The sequence below is a fragment of the Lampetra fluviatilis genome, chromosome 23 (assembly GCF_964198595.1).
Source record: "Lampetra fluviatilis chromosome 23, kcLamFluv1.1, whole genome shotgun sequence".
Classification (NCBI taxonomy): Eukaryota; Metazoa; Chordata; class Hyperoartia; order Petromyzontiformes; family Petromyzontidae; genus Lampetra; species Lampetra fluviatilis.
In genome coordinates this window covers 13133827-13153587 of record NC_136297.1, presented here as the reverse complement: position 1 = coordinate 13153587, position 19761 = coordinate 13133827, and the positions used below count along the sequence as shown (strand labels likewise).

General features: G+C 47.3%; 3 protein-coding genes across 3 annotated transcripts in view; 2 read left to right on the top strand and 1 right to left on the bottom strand.

Annotated features, from left to right (window-relative positions):
• Positions 1-9677: 9677 nt before the first annotated feature.
• On the top strand, positions 9678-12474 carry SMDT1 (single-pass membrane protein with aspartate rich tail 1). Its single transcript, XM_078867293.1, has 3 exons — positions 9678-9934; positions 11255-11393; positions 11590-12474. The coding sequence occupies exons 1-2, from the start codon at positions 9719-9721 to the stop codon at positions 11390-11392; spliced, it is 354 nt and encodes a 117-aa protein (XP_078723419.1). The 5' UTR covers positions 9678-9718; the 3' UTR covers position 11393; positions 11590-12474.
• Positions 12475-12648: 174 nt separating this feature from the next.
• On the bottom strand, positions 12649-15229 carry NDUFA6 (NADH:ubiquinone oxidoreductase subunit A6). Its single transcript, XM_078867292.1, has 3 exons — positions 15073-15229; positions 13715-13830; positions 12649-13313 (listed from the first exon to the last, which is right to left on the bottom strand). The coding sequence occupies exons 1-3, from the start codon at positions 15203-15205 to the stop codon at positions 13182-13184; spliced, it is 381 nt and encodes a 126-aa protein (XP_078723418.1). The 5' UTR covers positions 15206-15229; the 3' UTR covers positions 12649-13181.
• Positions 15230-15970: 741 nt separating this feature from the next.
• Positions 15971-19761, top strand: part of XPO6 (exportin 6) — a 32414-nt gene continuing 28623 nt past the window's right edge. The window contains exons 1-2 of the mRNA XM_078867291.1: positions 15971-16408; positions 19324-19414. Of these exons, the coding sequence (XP_078723417.1) occupies positions 16406-16408; positions 19324-19414 (94 nt within the window). The 5' untranslated portion in view covers positions 15971-16405. The remainder of the gene's footprint in view (positions 16409-19323; positions 19415-19761) is intronic.

The window sequence follows — 19761 nt, the reverse complement described above, 5'->3', positions numbered from 1 at the left end:
ACATGGCCGGACAAGGGTTTGGTTTTTGATACTACTGTACTATAAACTCACTGTTCTATAAATCAAATATCTAATTTTGTATACATTGAAATCGCTGCCAGCTTTGCGGCTATTTGGAGCACTGAGAGCCATATATGTGTCACACCAACCACTGAACACCACCACCACCTTCTTTAACCAGGTACAATGAGTGGAAAATCTAGTACAGCCTATGCTCGTTCAAAGGACTGTATAAATACACTTTTGTAATGTTGACATGATTATTAAACCGGTGTGCATGGCAACGCAGCGGTCCAGTGTCGCGGGTGCTCTCCTCATCCCCCTGTGGGGCTCTCCACAAACAACGGTACCGCCACTCTCCGTCTGCGGAGAAAATGTCGTGGAGAATAAGAGTACATTCGCACGTGACTCCACGCATTTTAGAACACATCGCGGGTAATTGGAAGCATCTAAGAACGTTGGGAATATTTGCGGGATGGCAGCGGATAATGGGTAATAGGTTAACGGATAAGGAGTTATGTTATTCAAGTTATGTTGCGCGTGCTTGTATTGTTGGTTCTAAAGGGTATAAGATGTGTGCGAGTGGTTGTATAAATGTGACATCGTGTACTGTTAAGACATGGGGTGAAATTCCAGTAATGTGTCGGGTTCTTGCCTGGTCAAAGCAGTGACTTGATGTGTGTGTACCTGCTGAATGCAAAAGTGTTTTAAAAAAAATTGTTTTGGTCTCTTCGTGCTCCTTTAAAATGTTGAATTTTGAAGCGAGGTTCTGTGTTGTTGTGATCTGAATGTATTTAGAGGGACTGGGCGTTGTTGCGCGGCGCATGCCAAATTGAGGTACTTCAACAATGTTGGTTCGTTTGTTGCTGAGCTGCCATTGGCTGGAATTCCGCAAGGCCTTTTAGGAGCGCGACGATGGAAGCGTCGATTAACCAATGAAAGTCGTTTGTTAAGTTCACCGTGCATTAATCGATTATAAGAATTATTACACGTGTAAGATTTGTGGAAATTGCATCCAAGCGAATGTTACATTTCGGGTAATGGAGCAAACAGAATTGCACAAACCAGTCAACTTGGACGAAGCGTTGATTCTTGCTTCGGCACCCTGCACTGTGACGAGGCAATTGAATGACTGGGTGGGGTAGGGCACACCCATAGTACTTTGTTATAGAAGCCTCCGAGTGAGTTTAAATGATAAATGAATGGCATTGGTGCAGAGGTGGGTGAAATAAGGCATGACAATGAAACATTGACGAGGTGTTTGTCCTGATCGTTAAAATGGCTCGCAGTGGGGTACAACACCGCGTGTATCGAGACTGATGTCGAGCTTTTTCGGTGCTTTTTTTAACGTCAGAATCTACCGTTTTGTTAAGGATAGAAGGCAATTGGTGAATTGATATTAACATTGTCCAACAGAGTAGAGTCGTTCAAATGAACCACAGCTGTAGACAATCTTAATGTCAGATGTTTTTGCTTTGTTACTGGTGTTATTCCAAAAGGAATGATGTTTACAGAATGCTGTATTTTAATGCATGCGTTCATGAGCCTTTCCAGAAAACCAAAAGACCGTTTTCTGTTGATGGTCCTCGAATTTCAAATGTTTTAATATGTCAGTGCTGTATATTGCATAAGCAAGGGTGCACTAAACCCACTGTGTCTCATGGGCTTTTACACCGTTCTCGTACAACCCGTTATGACTTTCGGAGAAGCAAACAATCGATTTACTCTGCCGCTGTCTTGGGTAATTACTCGACGTGTAATGATTCATCCACGCACCTCCGATTAGCACGGTTGGCTACGTATGGTGAAACATAAGTTTATCACACGTACAAGTGTGAACGTATCAATTGTCCTGCACAGTAGTGTTGTGTGTGCATTATGAGCAAATCTCACAGTAATTAGGGAATAATATTGCAGATCCTGTTATCCACGAATTTACAAAAAACAATCCCGGAGGAAAATGATTTGTGGATATTTGCGGAATTTTCCACACGACTCAAGTGCACAAACATAAAATGCGTGCATAATGGGAAGGGGTTCCACAGTGAGCCTTGGGGTGTAAATCGTGGATACGTGGGAGAATAGCGCTGCCGATTTAGAAGATTGCACGTCCCAGAGTCTCCACGGACATTCGGAGTTGTGGGTAGCATGGCAACGCATACGAGGAGTTTTGTAAATGAGAAACTTTGGATTGAATCATGAACTTGAGGGAAGTGGTGAATTGTTACATGCTCATTAAGGTGTACATGAATTGTGGTTAGAAAATTATAGTACAAATAAAATCTGTTTTCGTCATTTTGTTCTTTTCTTTGAACCTATCTACGTGACTTTACCGAAAGACCCAAAGAATATAAATAAAATACGAATTGAAAATGGCATGACACTGAAAGATTTCTGGATTGCCGTTGCATCGTGGTTCACGAGCTTGCAGTGCCAGTCATTGTTTGGCATTTGTAAGTACTGTACGTTTGAATTGCTTATCGACGGCGTATCAATATTGTGAAAGTGGTTATGTACATGTTCTCTTTTATGGTGTATTGTAGTAGATAACAGTTGGAAACTGGTAAGCGATAAGGACAAGTTTGTAAATACTGAACCAGTGATGTTCTAAGCCCCCCCCCCCACTTAATTTTCATTGCCACAGGAATTCCAACAAACGGCTCGTTGTGCAATTCCTTCTGCTTTTCATGCAGCTCAAACATACGATGTGGAGGGGGGGGCTTCATCTAGTAGTGGATTGACGAGTCGTTCACCTCTTTATGCACCAGCACTCGTTGCAGTAGTGTGGAGTGTGAGCCGCCTCTAGACTATTTTTCAGCCTTCATTTTCCTCACTTGCCTGGGCTTGTGAAACGCAGTTGCCTAATTGTGTGGTACACTAATGAGGAATGCAGGACGGTGCGACACCAACCCTGATTCTGATAGCACTTCACCAAGTCATGGCGCTCATTTGTATGCAAACTGATGTATACGCTGGGTAGATGGAGCAAATCCGAGGTCGTGTTTGTATCACACGATGGTGGTGTTTGATGAAGGCCATGGCGATTTGGCGGCGGCGGTGGTGATGCTGCGCATTTTACACCTGGAAAAATTTACTTCCTGTGGGAAAATGTCCGGTGTGGGTTTTTCACGTGGAAAGTCAAGTCTGTCGCAAATGCTGACAGTTTCCGGAGAATCCCACGAATAGAAAATGTGTCGTCTTAAACTGAATCGTACGTAAACATTTTAGATAAAATGATTTAAGTAGTTATCATGTGTAAATATTGTACAATTATTAATGGGCTAAATTTAACAAAAAAAATAAAGTTTATTTTACTTGTATATAAAGAATTGTCGAGGCTTGAATTTTCTCCACGTCCATCATTGGGAAGCGTCAGGGTCCAGATGTCACCGGTGACCAAGGCGGTTGGACGCCACTCCCACACCTTGGTAACGATTTACCTCCTCCCGACACCACGGCTGCTGCTCGATAGCCTCCGGCTGCTGTCCTAGCAGTGCATCCCTCGATCCGGATTAACGACGTCCATTTTTTTAAAGATGACGCTATTGTGTGTTTTAAAGGTAACACGAAAACACTGTAGCAGCCGGGCCACTGCGAGAAGGCTACCGCCTCCTCCTGACCGTGACATCCCACATCAGGGCCGACAGGAACTCACTTTGGCTTGACTCTAATGTAGCAGCTTCTCTAATTGAAAACTAATTTCTTTAGAACAGCCTTTTGTGTTTAATTTGCCCTTCCCCGCACCTCCGATTAGCACGGTTGGCTACGTAACGGTGCGAAAGTTATTCATACATACATTTCTGGCTTCCATGATTGGTGTAATGTTCTAATACAGTGTATTGCAGTATCCCATCAGTCTTTTTTTGCCACTAAGCTCCCGGATTTCCTTTCCTCTTGTTTTTCCATATTATGCTGCAGTAGCCGTGCTGCCACCCAACACTGATTCTGTAGCTGGGGTGGCTGGGCTCGCCAGCTGACTATTCACAGCCACCACGGTGGCCGAGGGGATTGCGCAAACCTCGTTTTTCCGGATGACATTTGAGTCGGCTTAGGGAGTGTTTTCTTTTGTCATTGACATAGTTTGGTGGTTGGTGGCCTGGACAATAGGGGTGGAGCCGCTCCTTCGCAGTGTGTGCATGGGCCGTGGCCTCGCAGGGGCTCGACGCGTTACCCACTGGCGCCTCAGGGCAGTGGCAGCCACAATAAAGTAAATGATACTTCAGCACTATGAGTAAAATGTAAGCGTTGACAGGCAGCTTGTAAATTGTGCTCCTTGGCAGCTGGTGTCCATATTTCCCTTAGATACAACATGACGATGTTCAGGTGTGTCTTACCCTTGACATTTGCACTCTCATTCATGTAATGTCAATAGGGTCCACGAAACAGATGCATACTAGCTATATTGATGGGCAACTTGGTTATTTTTTTTGTAAATTATTTTAATTGATCCAACCACGGGGAGGGGGGGGGTATATCTTCCTCGACAGGTAAGCGGTGCATAGCGGGATAAGCAGCCCGGACAGACAACCAACGCAGACGTGTAGGACCATCGCGGTATGTGGTACATGCGTCAAATCCCTTTTCTTCGGGGAAGGGGGAAAGGGGGGTGGAGTCAGTCTCATTTCAAGTTCAATTAAGTAAACTCCTGGTTTCTGGAGTGGCATTCACTAGGGGGCCCCAAATCTGGGTGAACTCCCCTTCCCCTATTCCTCGGTTTCAGACTCGGGTGTTCTAAAGCTGCTAGAGCCAATAGGGCGTTATGCAAGAGGGTGAATGAGGTGGCCCCATGATTCTTCCAGGAGCTCAGGGTGGTCTTTCTAACCGAAATGTAAAATGCTTGGAGAAGGGTGTGGTGGTGCCTGGTGATACTTTGGGGTTGAAGGACCAGGAGGGATGATTCAATGCTAGATCGTAATCTCAGTGCCAGACATCACGTTGTACAGATCAGTTATTTTATATCAAAGAATGTCCTGATGGCGGGACGGTCCCAGAAGGCGTGAATGTATGTTTGGATGGTGCCCAGGGGGGCACCTCGACCTGTTTGGGGATATGGTCTGGAAGAATTTAGCCCTCCGTTGGTTAGTGAGATATGTGCCATGAAGGAACTGAAATTGAATCGTCCTGAGAGGGAGGGATCTTAGACCTTGCCGGGGGTTGTGCCAAATTCGTTTCCAAGACTATGATGGGATTGGGTGGCCCAGCATCCCCTCCCAAAGTGCCCTGGTCTTTGGTCTCACCTCGGTATGGCCCAGGAGTAGGAGTTGGTATGTCCTCTCCTCCGTCAGCCATACCCATATCGGGGAGGGGATCTTTTGGAGGTCAACACCCCTTGCCTTGTTAATCGAATCCCTGATCTGGAGAAATTTGAAAAAAAAATCGCTGTTAGGGATGTCATCGCTTTCTAATGTTTTTGGAGAGTGCCCATCCCCCTTTAGTCAGACGAGAGATCACCCACCCTCCTGATTCCCACTCTTTTCCAAGCCGGCCAGCTGACACCCTTGCCCCCAATAATCCCACATAGGGGAGAGTCGCTGGAGGCCAAAGGTGATATGGATCAGTTTATTTCTCAGGGTCCAACGGGTTGTGTTGACTGAGGATAGTGGTTTGAAATCCGAGGGCTTATCTCTAGGGTGCAAGTGGACTATTGCCTCAAGGCTCCAGGGGGATAATGATGCCTCTTCCCACTTCTTTCAGGAGCCGTCTCTTCTTGTTGAGCCAATGCTTGACCATAAGGAGGCCTCCCGATAAGTAGTACTTCGCAAAATCAGGTAGCGCCAGCCCGCCGCATTTATTCCCCTGAGTTAATGTATGGTTGTCGATCTTGGCCACCTTGTGTCCCCAGACAAAGCAGGATACGAGGGAGTGGAGCTTACTTAAGAATGTCTGAGGTATCTGTCAGAATCATCCTGAGATGGTAGAGGGCCTTCGGAAGGGTCATCATTTTGACCAAGTGGACCCGATTGGGGAGTGATAGTGGGATATTGTCCGAAACGGCTAGAGAGGCCTCAATCTCCAGAAGAAGGGGGGGGGGGGGAGTTCTGTTTGAAAAGGTCCGCTAGGTTGGAAGTAATATTCACCCCCAGATACCTGATTTGGGAGGGGCACAACCTGAAGTGGGAGACGTTGGGCAGAGGTGTTCCCGAAATCGGGTACAGAGGCGTGATTTCTGACTTTGGAATGTTGAGTCTATAGCCTGAGATTGCACCGTACTCCACAATAAGCTTCGGGAGGGCAGGTATTGAGGTGTCCATTTTGTGATAGTAAGCAGATCGGTGTATAAATTGACTTTATTTTTCGACTTGCCCGTAGCATATACCTAATATGAATACCTAATACCTCCTGGCTACTTCGTATCCTGGCTGCCAGAGGCTCAATTGCAAAGAGGGGGGGGGGGGGGGGGGGGGGGCAGGATAGGGGGCATCTCTGTCTGGTCCCTCTAGTGAGGGGGAACTTCTGAGACAAACCCATTAGTAGTACCTATCGCAGTCAGATGATCATAAAGGAGTCTGCACATGTAGATGAACCGGGGAGGGGGGGAGGCTAGACTCTGCATGGTGCCAAAAATACACATTCCTGCGGAGGGAGCTGGTAGGAACGTTAGGTTGCTCGGTCAATGGCCAGGGTCAACGGCGGCGTGGTGTATTCCGCAAATATGGCCGACTGTGAGGGCGGGCACAAGTCGGCGTGAGTAGGTTAAACGTTGAGTTTTATAAGGGCACCACGGGGTGACCAGACCCTCCCCAACCAGCCCCACCCCTCCCACCCCCTCCCCACCCTCCCCTCCCCACCCAGCCCCTCCCCACCCTCCCCTCTCCACCCAGCCCCACCCCTCCAATTTTTGGATTCACGACGGACGGACGGATACAATAATCCCCTGTGGGCTGGTGTAACCAGGAGGTTCTAACAGTAAAACCCCCACTGTACCAAATCTAAAGCCTTCTCCCCGTCGAGTGCAATGGCTTTCGTGCTTGACCTGCAGTTTCTATGGTGGACTGCGTAGCGAGTCCTGACTCAGGGAGTTTAGGGGGGATCTCTATGTCCTCCAGTGACAGCCATAAAGTGAGGCGATCCGCCATGAGGCGTGTTGTGTGCCGTGCATTGCCCATGAGTGCGGCACAGTGTCGTCGTGCAGGGGAGGAGGAGGGGTTGAAGAAGAATAAAAAAACACTCCCAGGGGAGGAAAGGGGCGAAGGGATCACCAAGATGGTAAAAGTTACCCATACAAATGTTAACAGTAACAGGCCAACAGTATTCTTTGGCTCTTTCGGTAAAGGCACGTAGATAGAAAAAAAGTAAATAAAATACAAACTACGACGCTTCGATTACAACACAAGCGATGGCGAGTATTATATAAGTGACAGCACCTAAGCTCATACAACAGTTTAGAGTTTTTTTTGGTGTGGGAAAAAGACGTCTTGGTGCCTGGGCTTGTTCAGCAGCAGGGAATTAACGTCACTAATTGCGGGTGGGTGGGGGGGCGAGTTCCACACTACAGCGGCAACATCAGAGGATGTGAGCGTCCACTTTCCCATTCAGTGCAAATGTATTCAAGCAAATACAAATGTTCTATTTGTATATTCGAAAGCGTTGTGTGGAAAAGTGCATTTGAAGGCAGTCAATCTTGGATATACCAACACTGGTGCACTGTCAATAGCTTAGGATATAAACTATTATGTTTAACTCCTTGACCATGGTCATGCCATAAGTAGTATGTTAAATGTGTTGTGTGTACCCGGATAAGGGCAAAGCTGAAGTTTGGGGTTAAGGATACGGTTCCGAGTTTGGGGGGTGTAATGCAGCTTATTTGCAAAAGTGCTGGAAAAAACAACACGTGCCACATGGCCAAGTAGCATCTGTGCAAATACTCCCCTGGACGTGACCTCTGCAGTATCGCTCAGGTACGTGAAGGCTCTGGTGTAACTTTGAACACACCACTCACTTTATTGGTCTGGACAAGTGTGTACATTGAGCCATGGTGACATTGTAGCTTGTACGCATTTCAACTTGGTTGACCACCCAGATCAATTTGGGATGTGACGCATTTTGGATTTTAATAGGCCTGCAAAGGTGAAATCTTAAAAAAATATATACTGTAAGATTCACGTGTAACCGGCTCGCCCTACCCATCTCCTCCCGTGATCGTAACGAGGGGACAGACGGGTTAATAATAGTCGAGTTTGGAGGCGACGCGTGGGGCTACTCTCTGCGTGGTGTTCTGCCCTCCTCTTGAGGGTCGAGTGACTCCACAGAGAGGTGTGAAGCCGCAACTCTTTATTTGAAAGTGTTCTGAGCAACATTCGTGCATTTGTACTAATGACCAGATGCACACCAATCGACCCCACGTTACACACTTCACTGCACAAATCCCTGTTGGTGGAATTGAGTGAAAGTGTTGATATTCTGCACCCACGCCTTAATAGGTGCTCGCTAACAGCACTTGCCCCAATAGTCTATTAAGGCTATATGGGGGATCTTTGTATGTTTTTTAAAGCTTTCACCTTTGGCTTCCCAAGATGTCTCAGCGCGATTGCGCTATTGGCGTTTGACGCATGACACGAGGTGAGGAATGCATCGGGATCTTGTCCAGAGCAGTGCAACACTTCGTGTTACAAACTCGGCATAATCGTCAATAATGGCGCAAAGAAGCCAGAGGTAGTCTCTACCATCCTGGCCTGGCACTTGTTAAAGCGTACATTTCTTTAGCACCGTACGTAGCCAACCGCGCTAATAGGAGGTGAAGGGAAAATGATAACCTAAACACGACAAGCAGTTCTAAAGAATTCTAGATTTGAAGCTTTCGTGACTGCAATGATTCATATTCTCAGGTTTTTTCGGTAAAGTCACGTAGGTAAAAACATTAAAATTAATGAAAGTTCTAAAGAAATTCGTTTTCACTCTAGATTTAAAAGTGCATAGCTCCAGCGGCTTCCTAATATCGGAAGAGCGTTCCAGACGGCCGCAGAAGCGCGTCTGAAAGCGCGCCTGTGCTGTGAAGGGCCATTGCCCGAAACGTCACCTGTTATATATGTAAGTTTGCTGCTATTCGTGTATTAGTGGGTGCACGCCGCTGCCAATGCAGCTGCCGCGCCACGGGCGGACGGGGGTGACGCAGCCCGCCGACTCGGCGCACCCCGGGGGGCCGCAACCCTCGGGTGACGGCACCCCCCCCGACGTGTGCCAGTGTCAACGCTGCTGGTTCGACAAATCTGGCTGCGTACCCACCGGATTATAAGACGCAGCCCCTCGCAGCCTTTGATTTAAATTGTAGGGGGTGGGGGCGGTGCGTCTTATAATCCGGACTAATACAAGAACACAGATCGGATTATAAGACGCAGCCCCTACTTTCACTTGAAATTAGACGGGGGGGGAGTGCGTCGTATCATTCGGATAGCTGGCATTGTTCGGGGAACACGGGGCTGCTCGCCCTCATGGTGTAACGCGAGAGAGCTGCGTAGCTGCGTCTTATAATCGGCGCTTTCGCACGCAGCGAACGGCGATACATCTCAACTTCCGGGATTCCCCGTATTGGATTTCCCACACCGCATAAGCCGCCCGGCGTCCGTGTCGCGGGCTCCGATTGGTCGCCGGTCACTGGCGGCGAGTCGCGTCGAAGACCAATCGGGGGCGGCCGCGCGCCGATGCGCATTGGGAAATGTAAAGTGGAGGGTGCGCGATTCTTAGGTTTCGTGTGGAGGAGCAGCAGCAGCAGGAGGAGGCGATGGCGGCGGCAGCGGCAGCAGCGTCTCTGAGCGCGGCGCTCGGGCTCCGTGTGACGGCCCGGGCCGGGGCGACAGCGGGCGCCTTCGCGACCAGTCGCTCCGGCTTCCTCAAGCGGGTGGTTTCCGCCTCGCCACGCTGCGCCGGCGGCGCGGCGATCACGGCCAGGGGCCTCGCGGAGACGACCACGGGAGCCATTCTGCCCAAGCCGGAGAAGGTGGCGGCGGTGTGGGAGGGAGGGGAGTTGGTAGTCGTGGGGTCCTCTTCCTACTGTTGATTTTGTTTTGTGCTCTCCGGTTGCTTTGTTTACGGCGAGTAAACGGAGTAGAGGATTTCCAAAAGCATTGCAATCGACGTGGTTTGTTTACGAGGCGTTAAAGTGACACCGGATAGCGACGCGATGGGGTTAGGTATAATATGGCTGTCAAACTTGACGCGTAAGGTCGCGATTAATAATTCACATTTTTATTATGTTGCCTAACCCCACTATTAATGTTTGATTAAGGGCAATTCACATCAAAGTGCGGAGTCAAATTCTCAAGAACAATGTCTTCGCCGAGATGCGGTCAAAGAGATGTGACATCAATACATTGTTTCACGGTGACGAGGGTGTCGTGTTGGTGTACTTACGGTGATTAACCAGAAGGGTGTGTGGTGTCCATTTTATAGAATACATTATCCAGGGCATTGGTCGTGTTTTGTTTATTATTAATCAATGCGAAGTAAAGAGGTAGGGGTGACATGATTATCACATTATTGTAATCTAATCGTTGTTTAGGATATATGTACACAACACGAGCAAACGGTAGTGCATTCACATTTGTATTTATTGCATTCAACGCTGTGCAGGACTGGTCGGGAGAAAGAGACAATTAGCTCCGCTTTGAGCGCAGTGGGGGCCGCCTCCGGTGGGTCGCAGCACTGCACCAGAATTCTGTATTCACAGCTGCGGTGATGGCTCGGTGCAGCTACAACGTGGGACACCTTTCTTGGCAGTGTCAAACTACAATAGGTGTTACCCTTGCTGGCAATAAAACGTAATAAAACGGGTGTTAAGATGTTAAAACACCAAACAGAACCCCTTTTTAAGGAATCCTGTCTGCATTAACTACACCAACTTGTGGTGAACATGCAAACAAAAAACATGCTCTGATAAATATATGCATTGTCTTTGAAAGCTGTCTGTTTGCATGTTCACCACAAGTACGTGTGGTTATTGCAGACAGGATTCCTTGAAGAATGATTCTGTTTGGTGTTTTAACATCTCAACGCCTGTTTTATGCCAGAAAGGGTAAAACCTATTGCTAAATAGCTAAGTGTGCAATACAGGAGATTCCTACAAATGCGACTTTGTGAATGCTGCAAATGCTACCACGGTCGATTCGGCCACATCATCGGCATCTTCAGCAGCAACAAATATTCTTACATCAGCAGGATCACAATCATCATTACTGTATTAACGATAATAATCAAACTTTATCGATTCGCACAAGGTGACGTTTGTGTGTGCTTTGTCTCTCCTGTGGTTGGCTGCCAGATCTCACTGGGACTGACAAAGGTGTTCACGGTGGTTATCCCATTTCTTATCCTCGGAGCCATCGCGAGCAAGAAAGGAGCCGAGCTGCTGGAAGAACACGACATATTTGTGCCAGACGATGACGACGACGATGATTAACGTATGCACAATAACTACACTCTTAAACCTCTAGCCCATTATCAACACCTTTTAGCAGTTTCACTGATATATGTAGTATTGTTTAGACACCGTGTGTACATGCTTATTTAGTTTGCATCAACATTCTGGTTTTATTTTTGTTAATACTAATTACAAAGCTGGCAACTGACATCTCAATCCTTGTTTTTTTCTTTTAGGGCAGTGCAAAGTTGGCATCGAATGTCTTCACAAGTGGAACCTCCTGATGGCCTTACTCGTACCTGCATGAATGACAGGATGGTTTCACGATGTGTTGTGTTTTCTGCATGTTCTCCACCAGTGGCTGGTCTATGGGAAGCTCTTGTGCAATGCTGCCACCTTGAGCTCAAATACATTGCGGTCTTGCTCCGTACACAAATGGTGTGAAACACTTAGTGAGATATTCTATATGGCAACAATCTTCATAGGACTGAAGAAGCTGTGGCTCAAACCAATTACATAATTATAAAAATGTCCACATATACATTGCAAACAGATTTTCATTCCAATAGGATGTGCAGCTCGGTTAAATTCCCGTTCCACATTGTGCATGACGAGTACTGCTTGCTATGAAGCTGATTTGTTAAAATGTACCGAACTTTATTACACAAATTGGTAAGCTTCGGGGTGAAAATACATGCCTAATTCATCGTATAGAAAAATTGGTAAGTGTATATCACAGAAGTGTTGTTTTCTTCCCCTCTGGATATGAGCCGCTGGTTGTATCTTGTTATCTACTTTACATCTTGCTGTAGCCCAATGTTTGCGATGTCCACTTAATCTAAAACCTGGAGATTGGGAGCATCATACACTGTCACTCTACATTCGTCTGACTTGTTTTTAGGCTGCAACTAAAAATGCCATAGTTTTGCATTACCACTCTGGAATGTTAACATTGTTACTGTCAACCAGACAATCATTGTAATGGGCAATGGAAAATAAATTGAATCCTTTCAGTGTCCAATTACACTTACAAAAATGTACTGCATCCCAAGTATATTTATTATGTGACCAAGCCTAATGGATGTACATAAAGGAAAAGCAATAAATCAAATTTTAAGTTTCATTGCCTTTTATCTGTATTTTAATTGCTTAGGACTTGGGTATTATACATTTTTCACAAGCCTTTGATCGCAAATGCCCAGTCAATCATGGTTAATGGTGTCATTGGCACCATGGTCGGTAATAAGGACCATAGCACCTTGGCTAAGGTATACACTGCAATAAAAAAATAAATTATTTTCAGAGTTTTATTGATGCTTAGCATTATATCCACAACGATACAATGCAGGAAGGTTTTGCAACATACATTAACCCAGTGTATGGCATGCTATTAACAGGTAACAAGTGTTAGTCATAACAGTTATCACAAAGTGCTCAAGATATTCAAACTGAAGTTTAGAACGAGTAAATAGTAAAAATGTTGCATGTTGGTGTAGTATTTTTTTATTACCAGCCTAGAAACACCAATTTAAATTTATAATGTATTGCTTATTTCAGGAAAAAAACTAGTGTTTTTACCTTCATTTCAAAAATAACAAGTACAGTGTTTATATCTTACAGGCAGACTTATAACATATACTGAATGTCTTGCATGAACAAATTAACTTGTGAATGTATGGGCCATATCAGATACATTAGCACTTTGTAACATTCGTGATGGCTCATCCTTGCTAATCACATAACGTTTAATGTTGCTTCTCAAATCATATCCACGGCCCGTACTGTGCACGGGTCTCTTAGCTCTTGCGTTAAAGGTGGCATCTTGCTGTCAAGGGTTGTGTCCCGCAAGGAACTTGGACAAAAAGTCAGTGGGTCGAGGTTTCTCAGACTCTTTGAAGTATCGCATAATGTGTGTCCTCTGCTTCCACACATTGATGGTCTCATCCAACTCCATCTTTCCCTAAGGTGTGGGGGGGGGGAACGCAAACACAGCATTCAGAGAGCTGCTGGTCGGGTCTGAACATCCATGAAACATGCAAAACAATTTCAATAGTTAAAGTTCAATGTGTGTTTTTAAGGAGAGCAGACAAACGAAGTGTTACCTGCATATACAAATGGTTGGGGAAAAAACTAAGAATGATAACATGTCCCGGTTTTAACCTGTGCAACCAATCTTGTTTGAATATTACAAGCCGAGTAACATCCTCAGCATTCATACAACTGCACACGTTGGAAAAAAATGGTTAACCAAGGGTTTTATTTTAGGCAAGATGAAGGAGAGTGATTGTCCCATCGCTAATTACACCTATTCTAATGGTGCGAAATAAGTTCAACAGTATAATGAGGGGTGTGAACATATACCTTGATGACCAGCATGTCAATGACTCGTGGGTCGGACACGAGTGCATTTTTGTTGAACATCTCGCGCACTTTATCTCTTGCTTGCTTTGTGGTGATGTCCAGCTGGAAACAATGCACTGTGGGGAATATGAATGTAAGATTTAGTACGTAACATTTAATTTAAATACAGCATTTCTCAACTCCAGATATATATATAGCCCAAGCTCCAGCTTTCGAAATTTACCAATTAAGATGTCTCTGCATTGTTGATGATCCGATAAAAAAATTGGGGTGTATTTGTGGATGAAAATATTTGCAAAGAAATAATTGAGATGTGCAGGTTTAGAGCAGCAAACATTAATACTGAGAGCTATCCGCTAATGTCCACAAATTATCCTATACGCTCAGTGGCATACCATTTGAGTGCATTGTCAGACCCACATTGGCTCATCGCACCACGGGCCTGAGTACAGAAAACGTTCGCAAAACCTCCCCAAAGTCGACTCCGCCTCAATTGAGTACCGGGCGTGGAGCTGGCCACTCACCGCCTCGTGTGCCGTGCTGGCCTCCATCGGTGCTGCTTGCTAACGACACTTGCCCCAAGTCTGAGGACTACACGGGGGACATGTGAGGACGCGGAATTACGCGTAGTCCCAACCGCACGAAACATTCCGCCGGGAACCAGAAATTAATAGAATTCGACACCAGATTCACCGTGGCCATCCTAATACCTCCAGATATGACACCCGCAGGCCATGACACCTACAACTTATGATTCATGGAACCACGCCGCATCTCACCTATTGGCAACACTTGATGTGGCAAAATGTTAACGGTAACAATTTTGTACGTTCTCAATTAAAGTGGCAACTCTTTCAAATGTGGAGATATCACATTTAGTCTATAAATAAAACCCGGTACCATTAAACATTGGCCAGCCTCTAGTAGCGAGTGGTACTGTACCAAATTCAGCTCTGGCCCATGGGCTATTTAGGCGCCTCCGTCCACTCGGACAACTTACCCCAGCCACTGCTGCTCCTGTATCATGCATCACGGAGTGGCTATAAGCAAAACCTCAAAAGCATGCGTCAAACAGGGGATTGAGGCACTTGCCATAACAGAGACATGAGATATGGGAATCCCGACATAAGAGAGGCACGGACATACACAATACGGGGGTTTTGCTTAAAGGCGCAGGAGACATGAGAACTGAAAGGGACAAGGGGCGCGGGGAGGCGAGGTATAGGAGCTGCTTCATAAACGAGACGGGGGACGCGGGGACAAGGTGAGAGAGAGCTGCTTATTATGGACCAGGGTGACCTTAGACCTGGGCCCGGTCGTTCCCATCGCTGGCCCCAGCAGCGCACTCTGTTACTCACCGGCGACGGGCGCCTGCCTGTACCACGCCCTGTAAAGGTCCCGGGCCCTGCGCTTGGCCTCGTCCACGTCCCGGGACAGGATGGGCTTCACGGCCTTGACCGCGACGCTCGCCGCCTTGTGCACTGCCGCCATCTTCAAGTGGAAGCGCGGCCTCCTCCCCCCCGACCCCCGCCCCCCGCTAAGTGGGCCCCATGAGCCCCCGCGCGTCACCCACGTGAAGCTACGGCGGCCATCTTATGTGGGGATAGTGAAGGCGCAGCCCTGCAATGACCTGCTGGCGGGAGTGCGCTGTAACTGCCTAACTGGATAGACGAATCCGCGACTGAAATTATGTTAATGTGAAATTACGGCACCTCCCACACAGATAGGGACAGCTGTGACAAGTTCGCGCGCGTGTGTTTTTGTAACAGCATTGTTTGGCTATAGCGAGTTGGCAGGAGTGCATGAGCACGAATATACAAAAACACTCAACACATTCGTCATGAACTACTGTCTAGGGCCATCGCCCGATGCTTAACTCCTCACAAGCGAGCATGGGATGGGACACGAGTCACGCGGCTTCACGGTGGACGCAGTCAACAGGGAGGAGGGAAACCCCCACAGCCAATGGGGCACCCCCCTCGCAGTCCAGAAGTCGCGACATGATGACGTCAACACCTGAGGTCACCCCCCCTCTCTTTAATTGCGTCATCCACCCCGCAACTCCGCTTTAGGGCATTTGTCTCTGACGTCATCGCGCACCCCGCTATCCGACACCGACGGCAAGGGCGTGACGTCAGAACGCGCACGCTTCCGTTAACTCGCTGGCGTCGCCACGCACGGGCGTGACGCCACCACGTATTGTGTGACGTCACCGCGTATTGTGTGACGCCACGGCGTACGCCGGGGCCTGGCCGCTCCCATCTGTGCGAGCGTGAGAGGAGCCTGGCTGTGGGAGTGGTCCCCGCTCGCCCCTCGGAGCGTACGGCGCGGGTACAGCGGCAGCAGCGGCTAACGGCCTTGCCTCTGTAGCGGCCTCGGCACTGCGGGGCAGGGGGGGGGGAGATTCGGGGCGACATCCGGCCAAGTTTAGTCTCTCGCGAAGCTGAAGGTTTCGCTGTGATCGCGGTGCCCCAGCTGCGTGTGCTCTCGGCAGGCGCGGCCGCCGCCTCCATTAAGGCTGCCTGCTCCCGTCGCCTTCCCCCTTGAGCCCCTCACGGCGCCCCGATTGAGCTCTCGCTTTTAATTTCCCCTTAAAGCGAAATAAAAGGTTTCCCGCGAGGTGTTTGTCGCGCAGGGATGAGCAGCGGGGTCTGGAGGCGGCGGTAGAGGGAGCGAGGAAGGCGCTTGAGAATGGTGAGTGCCGCCCGCTCGCCCGCGAGGCCTACAAGCCCCTCGGCAGCCTCGAGTTGTGTCCGCCCCTCTCCTGTGTCTCTAATTTGTGTGATGATGCTGCTGTGGTGGTGGTGGTGTTGTTGATTTACTTTGGACTGTCGTGCGTTATACTGTGTCAGGTCAAGGTCTAAGTGATTTCCTGCTCAAATGAGCATTGCGGTGGGGGCGAGTCTATGGACAGGTCCATGGACTGTTGACTTGGCCACATATTTGAATTTTATCGACCCCGAAGGAATGATGGGTTGAGTCGACCAGGATTTGAGCTCCCAACCCTTACGATTGCGAGCCACGGCTCACTACCGTTATATCGTGTACGTTAGCACTCATTTTAATGTTACATTTTACGTATACACGTTACATTATATGACACTAGCGGGAAGTGTCTTTCGCCCGTTGCCCGGGCGAAAGACACACATCGACTTACAGACATGGACCCACACACAAACACATCGACTCACACACACACCGACTTACAGACATGGTACAACACACACAAACACATCGACTCACACATACACAACGACTTACAGACACGGACTCACACACAAACACATCGACTCACACACACACCGACTTACAGACATGGACTCACACACACAAACACATCGACTCACACACACATCGACTTTCAGACATGGACCCACACACACAAACACATCGACTTACAGACATGGACCCACACACACAAACACATGGACTCACACACACACACATGGACTCACACACACACACATGGACTTACACACACACATGGACTTACACACACATGGACTAACACACATGGACTTACACACACATCGACTTACACACACATCGACTTACACACACATGGACACACACACACATACATCGACGTATACACACACCCATCGACTCATTATATGACATGCTAAATTGGATACACATAGTGCACACAAACTATACACGGCCGTGTTTTATATGCATACACTACATCGCATTCCGTGCAGCGGTATACAGATACTGGAGTGCACGAACATACTACACAGTACGAGGAGCTGAGAAAACACTCCTTTGAAAGGAATTTGCCAACCATTCCACTTCAGCCCCCTCCTGTAAAAGAATCGCAATCCAGCGGTGATTTTCTCTAAATATATTTACAGTAATCGTGGTTAATCGTCGTTTAAAACGACGGCGTAAGTACATAATTTGCAAATCTGCTACGCTTAGTAACGGCAACATGAAGCAGGTTCGTGTTTGAGGCAGTGGCAGAGTAGTCACGGATACTTCATTAATGAAGTCGAGAGCATAGCGAGCGCCCTTAACCGTGTATTGTTTTGTATGTTGAACTTCTTTCGCACCGTACGTAACCATGCGTGCTAATCGGAGGTGTTTGTTAATTCGTACTCCTGGGGCAACACTGACAGTGCCATTCCTCCTGGCTGGGCTTGTGTAAAGACTTGGTGCTGTCTGTTGGATGGGGGTTGGGTTTTGTTGCTGATGCAGTTTTTTGGACGACGTTGAAAATTTCATGGGGTCGTAGCATCACTAGAAACGTCATTTAAACTAAAGTAATAATGTACATCCAATGAAGCATATTGCACATTCTCAGTGAAGTGTGTGTAACAGGCTGTTGCATATAACGTTGAAAAATCACCGCACGCATTTGCCAGGAATGCGTTAATGAGGGCCCTTATTTCAGGACCTCTAATTTTACTGATATCCCTTCAGGGCCGTATTCTTAGTCACGGTTCGGCCTCTAACGCTGCTCGCCTGCTTCTCAAGACGCCTGAGCGGCTCGCTCACGGCTTGGCCCAGGCTCGGCTCACGGAAATCCTGGGACCACGCTTCGAGCCGGCTCACACGAGCCAAGCCTCATCCGAGCTGTGACTAAGTGTAGGAACCTACGTGTTCATACCAGTCAGGCTCTCATCCAACGTATAGCAGTTTGTCTCTTTTACGTTAGAATGAGTGTTTTAAACAAGTATTAGCTCCAGTAATGAAACTCATGTGCTAAATATTTATTTTGTTAACGTGTTATTTCATATGACCAAATTATCCAGAATTTGCCTGATTTTGTCAATCTCGGAAGTGAAGCAGGTTTGAGCCCAGATAGTTCCCTGGTGGGTGACGGCTTTGCATATACTGTATGTTCGTTGTTGTAGGCAGCTGTAGGGGCTATGTTGTCAGCACATCCGATTAGCACGGTGGGCTACGTACAGTGTGAAAGAAGTTCAACATACAGCAAAGGGAAATGCGGCGAACACATTGTTGTCCTGTACTATGCTCCATACGTCTATGCGCACTGACGAGACCAGCCCGCTCTAAGCAGCGTGGTCATGTATTGTCAAATAACTCACAAAAGGGCTGTACACGCACATGTACGCATGTAGAAACGTTCAGTTATACCGAATTGTTTGTCCGAGTGATTGCAAGCTTTTACGTATTCTGCTTGGCTAAGGATAATTTACGTAACTGCTTTGAATGAAGGAAATTATTTACGGGCAGATTACACGTGCTGATCCCTCGACCTGTTGCCAGAAAACATTACCTAATAATGGCTATGTAGCTCAACATACAGATTGCAAGGCAGTATAACACCTTATTCGACTCACTAGATATGGTGCTATAGCGCAGATTAAGGCAATAACATTGTGCTTATATTAGGCATTAACTGAATCTGACCGAATTGCAGGCATGCGTTCGTGTCTTTGTGCACGGTGAATGGCAGGTTGCTGACTGTGAGTAAACGCTGTGCGTGGGTCCAGCAGCATCATCCAGTCACACGAGTATGTATTATAGGCTGAATGGCCTTTGCTTGTTCTCATGTTCGCTGGTGTTGGTGCTTGCGCACGTGTGTTGCAAATGTCAGTGCAAGCATACATGACATCGTGTGTATTACCGTGTCTCTCTTTCAGGCGTCCGACGAGTCGTCCTTACGGGCTCTGGAAAACATCATGACTGAATTTTTTCACAATTCTACCACGAATGAAAGGAAAAGAGAGATAGGTGAGTCATTGTTGCACGTTTTTGTTTGTCTCAACTTAAAGTGCATGCGTCCCAGGGCGGTGCTTGCAGAACACAGCGGTTCCAATATGAGCGCATATAACACCCGAAACCCCAACTCTGCATGGATTGTGGCATCTAAATAAAGCTGTTAAATGTTTGTTATTGTGTGTGTAACGTTTCCCGCTTCCCACCCCTCTTGTTGAGTAACGCGTTGGATTTGACTGAAAGTAAGTTACGTGCATTGATGCATGCTAGGTTTATAAAGCAGTTCGCTGGGATATTTAAGAAGGTAGAACATTTTTATAATTAAACGTTTATGATAAAAGAGATGCACATGGCTGAGTTGC

What these genes read in the sequence shown, in the direction of transcription:
- SMDT1 (XM_078867293.1), top strand. Translation starts at nt 9,719, where the DNA reads ATGGCGGCGGCAGCGGCAGCAGCGTCTCTGAGCGCGGCGCTCGGGCTC. An exon ending in TTCTGCCCAAGCCGGAGAAG is followed by an intron (nt 9,935 to 11,254) that starts GTGGCGGCGGTG and finishes GTTGGCTGCCAG; the next exon opens with ATCTCACTGGGACTGACAAA.
- NDUFA6 (XM_078867292.1), bottom strand. Translation starts at nt 15,205, where the DNA reads ATGGCGGCAGTGCACAAGGCGGCGAGCGTCGCGGTCAAGGCCGTGAAG. An exon ending in CAGGCAGGCGCCCGTCGCCG is followed by an intron (nt 13,831 to 15,072) that starts GTGAGTAACAGA and finishes TATTCCCCACAG; the next exon opens with TGCATTGTTTCCAGCTGGAC. An exon ending in TTGACATGCTGGTCATCAAG is followed by an intron (nt 13,314 to 13,714) that starts GTATATGTTCAC and finishes CCCACACCTTAG; the next exon opens with GGAAAGATGGAGTTGGATGA.